Below are 11,829 nucleotides of genomic sequence, written 5' to 3'. Positions count from 1 at the left end.
AGGCATTACATCCTCTTTACATAAGTATTGTACTCAGCACAACAACATACAACTTAAAAAAAAATGAAAAAGAATTGTGTGGAAAACAGCAGTGAAAAAATGGCTACATCAATGTGATTTATTTAATATAATAATTTAATATGTATTCTTTGGTAAGGCAGATTACCCTGTTACGGCTGTAATTATTAGAACCTACAGAAAAAACAATGAAAGTCAACTTTCATTGTGGAGCAGTATAACTACAACATAAATGTTTCATTTAGAGTTAATACATTAAATGATTCTGGCTTGACAAAATAATCTTCTTAGCTGTTTAGAAATTTCCTTCATTTTGAGCCCATAAATGAATGGATTAAACAATGGATGATAGAGCAATATTTGTAATGTCATTAGTAATCGAGCAATTTTTGGAAAATCTGATTTCACTTGAGCTATGCTTACATCGTAGACACTTAGACAGGAAATACTGATTAAAACTAACAGATGGGCTAAACAGGTCTCTGCAGCTTTCTTCCTAATTTCTTTACAACTTTGATATGAGATGATAAAAATGTTTGTATAAGTGAAAACTATGAAGAGCAGAGGAACTATTGTAAGATCTATTAAAGCAACCACTCCAAATACAATAATTAATCTTGACATTACACACTGAAGAGTGTAAACTGCATTATTACAAAATATTCCTTGTGCAAGCTTGTGCATTACAAATATCCAACTTGTCATAAGTTTTTTTTAATATATATTTATAGTCTAAATGACCTAAAAAGGCTCTTGGTTGTATGTTCACAGAGTGAACAGTTGTTCTGCAGTAAGTTCTTGGAACATCCTTATCCAGGAAGGAACTCATTTACAACCACCAATGCAGATTATAGCAAGAACAGAATTTAAATAAACCCAGAGGCCTAAAATTACACCAGTGTTTTACCTCTTGATGTGCCAAGATAAACAATCTTATTATTCACAATATGGAAAAGTGTTGTTATTTTTATGGCGTTTTTCATCTGTCTTCTTATGTTTTAGGAGTGATGCTAGTCAAAGAGTCATAAACACTTACCTTGGGCCAATGTGATGTGGATGACAGTAAAAGGAGAATTACTGTGGAGAGCTTGTGCTTTTAGTGCTTCTAGTGTGATTCCCAGCAGTGGGAAGTAATAAAGTACAAATTAAGTTCTTTACTTGAGCATTTTTTTTTGACAATTAATCTGTATTTTCTACAGGATTATTACTTTTGATTTGAGACATGTGACGGAAGTTTTTATTTCCCAGCTCTAAACACCTTCAAACATCAAAGCAATTTGAGCTTAAACAGTAACACATGAAAGGCAGTCCTGTTGGTGTATTAGTCACCAGAGGTTATCGTAAAGAAATGAAAGAGGCAAAGTAATATCATTTATGCATTACTTACAGTGACGTGGTCAGGGGTAATGTGGGCTGATGTTTATTGGTACAACACCTGAACTAGTGCAGATGTCCGTGAGCTGTGGTTGCAGTGCATCATTCTATCAGTTCAACAAATCTCAGCAAATACACAAACTGTTTGTGTTCAGTTAGTGCCTGGTCAAAGAGACAATTCTTAGGGAATATGAAGATCTGACTCCTGTCAAGCAAGCTGAATGTTCACCTGCTCTTGTGCAGGCAGGAATGGGAGTTTACTTTGATGAACACAGTGGGCAGACCCCCGAAAGACAGCAAGTGTAGTGGTACGGGCCAGGTACAAAGAGTAACACAGAGATGGAGAAATTAGTGACATTTGTGGTCTCCATTATCACTGACACCACTGGTGGCATTTCAATGATACCGGAGATGACAAAACTAAGTGCAGTCAATAATAAACCTGCACAGCTAAGAAGCTGGAGTAGACCTTCCCCTCGCTCCTCCAGCTGCCATCCACTGACCCTATAAAAGTATCCTGTTGTGAGCCAAGTACTTCTGCTTTAGCATCTACTATCTTGTGAAAAACTCCAAGTATACCACAGACTTCTGCAGCTCAATCCAAAATAAGCACATTTCTTCTAAATCAAATGACCACAGCCAAATAAATAAGTATTGATGAGGAGCTGGCTAAGACGATAGATTTAAACATTTAAACATTTTGACTGTGAGTACAAAACACTTCAAACTTTTGTCAAGGCCTTAAACCCTGTGTATATTCTCTCCAGCAGTAGAAAATGCATGAAAACAAGATTTTTATGGAAATACCGAATAAAAAAATGAAGTTAATACTGAATGTATAACCATTTGGAAGCTGTAAGAGCCAGTTCTTAAGGGAGCTGAGCCAAAAGAACCAAATCTTTAACAGAAGCTGGATATACTATTTTTATTTGCTTCACTTGTGGGGCAAATGCTGCAAGGTAAGTGAGCATAGCAATTCTGTAGTATAGTAGCAGTATAGAAATGAAAAATTTGCAGCATTGAACATGGGACAGCACCAGACTGTGACACGGTTCACGCCTACTGGCTGAAAAAGCTGACTGCACTCCACAAGCATCTGGCAGCACACATGAACCAGCTTATAGTTGATTAGAGACACCCAGAATGGCTAACCGAAGGCCGGACAGTCCTCTCAAGGATCTCCAGAAGGGACTGGTCCAATCCAAATACCAACCAATAGCCTGCCTCAGTACCACATGGAAGTTCCTGTCAGGCACCATAAATGCTAAGATGACTAGGCACATGCCTCAATACATGAGTGGGGCACAGAAAGGAATTGGCAAGAATACCAGAGGTGCAAAACACTAGCTACTGGTAAACCAAGCAATCACCCGAGACTGGAAGACTAGGCTGACCAACCTGTGCACTGCGTGGATTGATTACAAGAAGGCCTATGACTCGATGCCCCACACCTGGGTTCTGGAATGCCTGGAACTATACACGATCAACAGGATGATGTGGCGTACAACACTAGAGGCCATCTTCAAGCCAATAGCACAAGTCACTATCAAGGGGAGGATCTACCAAGGAGATGCGCTGTCCACACTGCTTTTCTGCATAGGCCTGAACCCCCTCAGTGAAATCATTAACAAAACTGGTTACGAAAACCGACTACAGAATGGAGCAGTTGACAGGTGCCTCCTCTGCATGGATGACATCAAGCTGTATGCCAAGATTGAACGAGACATCAATTCACTGATTCACACCACCAGGATGTACAGCAATGACATTGGAATATAGTTCAGACTGGAGAAGTGTAGTCGGATGATAACGAGAGAGGTAAGGTGAGACAAACCAGCACATAACAGCAGGGTGCAAGATGCTAGCAGGCAGGGCATACATGGCATGCTATTACCAAGTGGCTGGCATAGCATACAGAAATACCTTGTTGAATATGGCATGGAGGTGGTGGACCGAGCTAAGATCCTGTGGGATTTCCAGATACAGACAGAAAAAATGGTGGTGGCTAATGAACCGAACATAGTGCTGGTAGACAAACAGAAGAAGACAGCTGTAGTGATAGATGTAGTGGTTTGGAATGTCCTTGAAAGCCGGTGGTACGAATTTTTACAGGTGTTCCAAAGTTTTTCTGGATTGCTTACAACTAATGCTGTCAGCGCTAATCTCATTAAAATGACTTTAACGGCATAGCCGCATTATCTCCGTTAGCAAGTTAGCGCAGATTGCCCCATGTGTGGGGCTAATTTATGGATTCATATATAAAACAGTAGTCCCAACTGCCAAAAAGTATTGTTTTCTCTGAAATGCTAAAAGTCATGCCATAGTAATGGTATTATAACAAAGTGTAAGTGTAAGTGACAGCAACTGTCAAGAAAACTGCATAGAGTTTAATAGAATGGGTTTCCATGACCCAGCAGGTGCATCCAAACATCATCAGGCTCACTGCAAAGAATCAGACACAGTAGTGTAGTACCTTGTGTGCTTTTTCTGTTGCTGCTGCATAGTACTTCTAACATTACACAAGTTAATGTCACGCTATTCATAAATCACTGACTTTGCCCACTTTCTTGAATAGGTCTATCTACAAGATAATGGTGAAAAGTCTTTGCTTAAAATAAGCCTCATTATTGTCACACAATAATAACAACAATAACAACTGTGCACAGATAATATTGTATGACATTATATGACCAATGATGATCAAGATTGACTTGATTAATTAAACTTTCAGTACATGTTTTAATGAGCCACATAGTACCCATAATAATATCTGTTTACTTTGACTACTTTTCGTTGTTGTTGAAGGGTCCTCTTTAACCTCCTAGGACCTGGCGTCCACATATGTGGACATCGCATTTTGGGTTATTTAGACCAAAATACTCAAATTTGCTCTACATGGGCCTGATATCCACTTACGAGGACATTATACTGCTACTGTTCTATCAAAATTTTAAACAAATATCCTCATATGTGGCTCTTATTTTTCTTAAAAACAAAAATAAGGTAAAAAAAAATCTGGTAATTCTTTGTTTTTGCATTCATCGGACCCCAATATGCCCAAATATCAAAGAGAAATTAAAAATGCATGCTGGGGAAGAGTTCGGGTCTTAGGAGGTTAAAGGGCATGCCTATTAATACCAAGCTGAAGTTTAATTGCTCTCTAGGGCCAAAGACATAATAACCTGTTGACCACCTTATCATTTTGACAGTTAGATCTCCTAACTTAGCAACTAATTATGGCAGAAAATGAAGGAAACATTCTCTGGTCTTAAGGCCCAAAGGTATACTGGATGTTTATTGTGATATAATATATTAGATCAGTTTCACGGGTCATAATAATGGGAGAACCTGCTCATTGTAGCGACTGAGTCATAATTAGCTGTTTAGAGACTGGCTGTAGTCCAGCCTCTCCTATGAGGCTTGGCTTGTTGTCTTACACAGTGGAGGTGGCACAGATGAAAACTCACTAATGATACTCATTAAAGAATCCTTATATCACCTGTGGACTCTCAGTTTACTTTCTGTACCATCATACAGATGCAATTGCAACACACAATTGGAAAATATTTTTTTCTAATTCTTCTAAGGCACACATGGTCTCTCACACACACACACATATTATGTTGCCAAATGACCTTCTTGACTTCCTAAATGATACAGCTTTACAGCAGAGGTAAAGAGTGTAAAAGTGCATATTCAATTTTGGCTTTGATATTTTGAAGACAAAACAATTTCTTAATTGCTGAAATTTCTGAATGTCTGCAAGAATGACTTATGGGAAATTCAAAATAATTTTTCATTCAAAAAAACACACCTTTCTTAAGTACTGTAAACGTGTAGCTCAGGGGTAGGCAACCTTTTTTGATGACGAGTGCCATCTAAAATTTCCTCAAAGGTCAAAGTGCCAAATCAACCGTTGCATTAACAAGAAATTTATTTACAACAATAACAATGACAATAACAATTGCATTAGCAATATGTAACAGCATATCAACAGTTACACACCATAGAATAACTTTATAGAACTATATTTGCTGACAAATGTTGTCAAAGTGCAGATCAGCTATTTTCAAAAAACACTTTTTATACATGACAAAAACACCATAACAGCAAAGGAACTATACAACAGAAAATGCAAATCCTGTTTATGGTCTCCTCACAACAGTAAAAAGAAAAAAATAAACTGGGCTAATATGACATTTGTTAATACAGGGATATGCATGTTAATGTGATCCCTGTCCCTGCTTTGTATTTGCCAGTTGTGTTATCTGGGGATCACATTTTGTAACTTTAAGGAGCACACAGGTCTCTGAGTGTCCAGCAGTCAGACGGCAACGGGAGGCACTAAGGATACTCTTCATGTGAGAGAAAATTTGCTCACACAGATAGGTAGAGCCAAATACTGTCAATAGGGCCTGTGCAATGTTCTTAAGACAGTTAAACTTGTCTGGTAGTGATGTCCAGCAAGTGAAGATGCAAGCTCCATGATCACGCGCAGCTGTGAATTCTAGCTGTGTTCGTAGTTCTCCGAACTTTGTCACCCACACAGTTGAGCTTTTCAGTTCAATCAGCTGCATTTCCATGTCATCTGTGTCCAGCCATTTAAAAAGAGACAAATCCAGCTGCTCATTAAAGCTTTCTGGCTTTATATGAAAAGAAAACATCAGTCCATACACCTGAAAGTCCAGAAAAGAAGCGTTCTGAATTCTTTCTCGAGTCTTTGGACGTACCCGTGTATTTCCGAGGTACTGATGCTGTGCTGAGCGGACAGCTCCCTGAGGCGTTTGAAGTAGCAGAACGTGGAGGTTGCAACATCGCTGGAAAAAAGTTTTTGAACGAAAGCTTCCCACGTGTCACGCATATCTAAAACAGTTTGTCCAGATCCCTGCAGTTTGAGATTAAGCTTGTTGAGGTGTCCCATTATATCAGTGAGAAAGAAAAGTTTTTCAACCCACTTCTCGTCTTCGAGTTCGGGATAGCTTTGCCCCTTTTCTGCCAGGAATTTTTTTTACCACATCAAAACAATCCACAAATCATTCCAGAACCTTTCTAGAGCTAAGCCATCTGACAGCACAGTGGAGCGGGATGTCTTTGCATGAGCTATCCATCTCCTCGAGCAGAGACTGGAATTGGCGGTGAGTCAAAGGAGATCGCTTAACTATAAAGTTCACGACTTTTGCCACTGTGGCCATGACATCATGAAGATCTGAATTTGACATCTTGGCACACAGGTTTTCTTGGTGTATTATACAGTGTAGTTTCATGATGGGATAGCCAACTTGTTCCTCAATTAAGGTAACAGCGCCCCTGTGTTTCCCAACCATAGCTGGTGCACCATCAGTTGTCACAGCAAAAATCTTTGTAATGTCAATGCCTCGCTCATCAAAACACTCCTTAAAAACTTTGGCAATATACTCACCTCGCGTTGTTTCAGGCATCGGGGTTAAATAGAAGAGTTCCTCTTGTACTGCCACATCACAGTATCTTACCATAACAGCCAAATGTGGACCGTCATTGAAATCAACGCTTTCGTCCAAAGCTACACTAAACACCTGGGCTTCTTTCAAACCAGCTGTTTGTTGGGCTCTCACATTGTCACCCATTTCCTGGATGCATCGTTTCACAGTTCTGGCTGATGCAGGTATGTCTTGTATCCTTGCTTTAATTGCATCTTTCTTTGGAAGCCCATTAAATAACACTTCTGAGCTTGAGAGAAAAGCCTCTTTAACAAATTCTCCGTCTGTAAACGGCTTTCCATGTTTAGCAATACAGTGTGCAATACAATAACTTGCTTCAGTTCCATGATGTTTTGCAGCTGTAAAAACTTTTAGAGTACTTGCTTGCTTCTCATATCTTGACACAGACGTGTAATTGATTCAACTTTCTCTGCCTCATCCTTGAAGGTTTTTTGATGTTTCGTCTCAAAATGTCATTTAACAGTGGAAGTCCGGCAAACAACACTCTTGAGGCAAAGGGCACATACAGCACGATTTTTCTGTTGCACAAAACCCCAGTCTTCCATCCAAATTGGCATAAAAGACCGGGGATCATCTTTTTTCGCTCGCTTCGATATAATTCACAGGACTGGCTAGCTAGCTACATCCCTCTCGTCTGTGTAATTTTTAGCCAGTTACAAGTAAAACAAGGAGGTGGGGCTGTTAGCTTAGATACTGTCATTAAGACGCGCTGTCATTAGCTGTATTGTCATTAGCTCTGTGTGAGCTAATTTGTGATGTGCATTGGTGGCCCAGCCGTAGATATTAATTTTAAACACACCTTCTCAGATTATTTCACTGCATGCTGTGCCATCACTTAACCCTTAATCACTTAACCCTAGCCAGCTGTAGCACGTGTGCCCAGGGTTGCCGGCCCCTGGTGTAGCTGAAGGAAGTCATCTAGCATTTGGTCATGTGGTCAGCTGTAGACTAGTACATGTAAACAAGCCACAATGTGAGTGTGTGTTATCGATCCACTACAAATACTACTACCACATTTCATGCTGAGAGATAGCAAATGGGTGGATAAATGAAAAGGCTTTGAAATGCGCTTTACAATTCCACTATTCATTCACTCACACACTGGTGGAGGCAAGCTACAGTTGTAGCCACAGCTGCCCTGGGGCAGACTGACAGAAGCAAGGCTGCCATATCGCGCCATCGGCCCCTCTGGCCAACAGGTGAAGTCTTGCCCAAGGACACAACAACCAAGACAGACAGAGCTGGGGATTGAACCGGCAACCTTCCAGTTACAAAATGAGCTTCCCAACCCGCTGAACCATGGTCGCCCATAACTCACCCAAGTGACAAGAAGTCACTTGGATGAGTGTCAAAACGTTTCTCCCACTGAAAACGTACCTCCAGATTAATGGAATCAACTTTTGGAGATGTACTTACCTGAATGATTGAGAATGCAACAAGATGCTTTCCATTTGACGTGTATTCAGCTGTAATCTCAGCCAAACCAAATTTTGGGTGAATTTTGGATTGAAAATCAAGCAAAAATTGTTGAGTATATGTTGTACTTCATAAACTGTATTTAAAACACCATTAAAATAAAAAATCTATTTATTCTCTAGAGGGTTTTTTTTTGTATTTACCTTTCTATAAAAATCCCCACTCGCCCCTGCAGACCCCTCTTCAAGCTCGAGTCCTCTACCAGAGGCCTGGGAGCTTGAAAGTCCTGTGCAGTATCTTAGTTGTCCCTAGGACTGCGCTCTTCTGGACAGAGATCTCGGATGTTGTTCCTGGGATCTGCTGGAGCCACATGCCCTACTTAGGGGTCACTGCACCTAGTGCTCCAAATACCACTGAGACCACTGTTACCTTCACCCTCCACATCTTCTCCAGCTTATCTCTGAGCCATTGGTGCTTCTCGTGTTCCTTCTTCCTGATGTTGCTGTCATTTTGTATCGCTATGTCTATCACAACGGCCATCTTCTTCTACTTGTCTACCACTACTATGTCCGGCTGGTTAGCCACCATCATTTTGTCCATCTGTTTCTGGAAGTCCCACAGGATCTTAGTTTGCTCATTCACTACCACCCTAGGGGGCGTTTCCCATTTTGAACTTGGCACTTCCAGGTCGTAATCGGCACAGATGTAGCTGTATACTATGCTGGCCACTTGGTTATTGTGTTCCATGTATGCCCTGCCTGCCAGCCTCTTACACCCTGCTGTTATGTGCTGGATTGTTTCAGGGCATCTTTACACAGCCTGCACATGGGGGTCTTGCCTGGTGTGATAGACCCCAGCCTCTATCAATCTTGTGGACAGAGCTTGTTCCTGTGATGCCATGATTCATGCCTCTTTGCTGTCTCTCATTCTAGCTTTGTCCAGCAACTGGTAGGATTTTTGGATGTCACCCACTTCCTCTATCTGCCGGTGGTACATACTGTAGAGGGGCCTATCCTTCCATGATGGTTCTTCTTCCTCCTCTTTCTTGGGTTTCTACCACCTGAAGTATTCCCTGAGCAGGTGATTGGTCATGGCCATCTTTCTGATGTATTTGTGGATGTTTGTTGTCTCATCCTGGACTGTAGTACTGAAACTCACTAGTCTCTGCCTCCTTCCTTCCGCTTAGCATACAGCCTCAGGGTGCTGGACTTGGGGTGAAACCCTCCATGCATGGTAAGGAGCTTCCTCGTCTTGATGTTTAGTGGCTTCTATCGCCTCCTTTGGCCAGCTTCTTATCTCAGCAGGGTACCTGATCACGGTGTAGGTGTTGATAGATCTTGTTCTTAACTGTCAGCTGACTCCTCAGAACTTGCCTGACCCTCTGTAGATGCTTGTTGGCTGCAGCTTTCCTAGCGGGCTCTTCATGGTTCGCATTTGCCTGTGGGATTTGGCAGTTACTTTTAGCTCTCCTCAATACTTGCAATGTTGCCTTCTGATAGTGCGATTCCCTTGCTTCTGGCTACCTTCCCTCCCTTTGTTACCATCCGACTACACTTCTCTAGTCTGAACAACATTCCGATGTATATCCAGATGGTGTTGATTAGTGAATCAATGACTCTTGGAATACAAGGGGTGGCTGTGGTTCAGATGGTAGCGCAGATCAGCTACTGATTAGAAGGTTGGTGGTTCGATCCTTGGCTTCCCCAGTCTGCATGTCAAATATCCTTGGGCAAGATACTAACCCCAAGTTGCCCTCTGATGCGTTTATCGGAGTGTGAATTTAGGTTAGTTTGCACTTGTGTTTAGAAGAGGTTGTGTGAATGAGGCATGTTGTATACTGTGAAAAGATTTTACCTTATTACCTTTATGTTTAGCTTATTTAAATTGCACAGTAATGCCTGTACATAGCGTGTCAGCAAATTCTTTAGCTGCAACAAAGTGATCACACGAGGAAGTTGCTCAAGTTTAGACAACACCCACATGTATTGTTTTAACCTACTACAAGATCGTTAATCAACTTGTCCATCTTCGTCTTGCAAGGCTGCATCCTGTGCAGCCTCGTATGCAACCACAGATAAGAAGTTGTTTTTTCCTAACTTGTACTCCACCCATGAGTGTTACGTGAGTATATAATAAAGTCTGACCAGATGCCTTTCCTGCCTTTCCTCCACAGGATTCGCCCATGTACATGAATTAACTCTGGGCCCGTGATTCTTTGCTTTCCTGAGGTTTTTCTCCTTACATTTCTTGGTCCTCCGAGTCGGAGTTGGAAAAAGCAACTCTATTGTTGTGACTCCAAACCAGAGATCTACCTGTATCCTGTCGCCGTCGGGGGGCCGTACCGCAGACTGTCGACAGCCTCCTCAAGGAAGGAGCGAATGTCCTGGGACGTAAAAAATTCGGATCCAGGCCGGTTAAGCGGTCCACAACGCTGGGATCCAGTGTAAGACCTCAAACATAGACGGAGAGATCTTGGAAAGGTAAAGAATTCACTCAATCACACTCGCGTAAAACGAAAGGGTTTGACAGTCTAATCCACTGTACGGATTTTTAAAAATACGTGTAATAAGGTTGACCCACTGCAAGAGCTCATAGGACTAATCCGCCGAAAGGATTGTAAAGTAAAACACGTTAAAGGTCTCACCCGCCGTAAGGGTTTAGGAGTGATCCGCCGTAAGGATCTGCGTGACTGTGTATAAATGTTTCTGTGTGTCGGAAGTAAGTGATTTTTTACAGCACAGTAAGATGCTGAACTACTTCCTTTGTTACTGTCTTTTTATTTACTGTAAGGAGCTGAAGTACTGGTGACAAAGGGGAAAGGTTGGGTTTCATCCCATAAAACTGACACCGCTTCCTGATTAGCAGGAAGTAGAAGGGCGTGTCAGCAACCACCCCTGCGTCTCGTGCCAGAGACGGCTCTGCAGTTGTGTGATAATGGGTAATCAGCCCACCAAATTCACTGCTGACGAGCAGTGGCTAGAGAAAAATGTCCAGGCGCCGGACAAATTACTGTTTATACATGGAGATCAAAGCAGTTTAAAGTAGTTTAAAAAGGGTTGGAAACAGACCCGACTGAATAATGAAAAATAAACGAACGGCAAAATTAAATTTAATGTATTCATACTAATAATAGCAAGGATAATAACCTGTAAACTGGTGTTAATGATGAAATAATATTAATATGAAGAGGCACCTCAGTCAGTTATGATGTGAGGTGGATAATTGTTGAAAGTAATCTGCATTAAGCTTAGGGTTGCTCAAATTCAGTACAATGACATATGAAGTAAAATAGGTAAATATTTGAACTAATTAAGTGCATAGAGGCACTTGACCTGCTTGAAAACTTGTCATCCTGGATGAGACTTTGCTGAGATATAGAGCAAACCTATAATAACAACTAATATGCTGAACCCTGTATGAAATAGCTGTAAACTACATGACGGAGAAGTTGAATTGAATATGAAAGTGCAAGTCTTTGCCACTGTGGGGCAAAGCACGCAAACACTGTGTGAGGTTACGTTTTGGTCTTTTCTGAGCCAATGAG

At 41.2% G+C, this 11,829-nt stretch overlaps 1 protein-coding gene across 1 annotated transcript in view; it reads right to left on the bottom strand.

Annotated features, from left to right (window-relative positions):
• Window positions 1-273: 273 nt before the first annotated feature.
• Window positions 274-11,829, bottom strand: part of LOC146500163 (olfactory receptor 13C2-like) — a 34,343-nt gene continuing 22,787 nt past the window's right edge. The window contains exons 2-3 of the mRNA XM_085134852.1: window positions 7,493-7,496; window positions 274-587 (exon numbers count right to left, since the gene is read on the bottom strand). Coding sequence (XP_084990978.1) covers window positions 274-587; window positions 7,493-7,496 — 318 coding nt within the window. The remainder of the gene's footprint in view (window positions 588-7,492; window positions 7,497-11,829) is intronic.

This window comes from Neolamprologus multifasciatus, chromosome 16 (assembly GCF_963576455.1).
Source record: "Neolamprologus multifasciatus chromosome 16, fNeoMul1.2, whole genome shotgun sequence".
In the NCBI taxonomy this organism is placed as follows: Eukaryota; Metazoa; Chordata; class Actinopteri; order Cichliformes; family Cichlidae; genus Neolamprologus; species Neolamprologus multifasciatus.
Note: the sequence above shows the minus strand (reverse complement) of the source record. Positions and strands in the feature narration are given on the sequence as shown.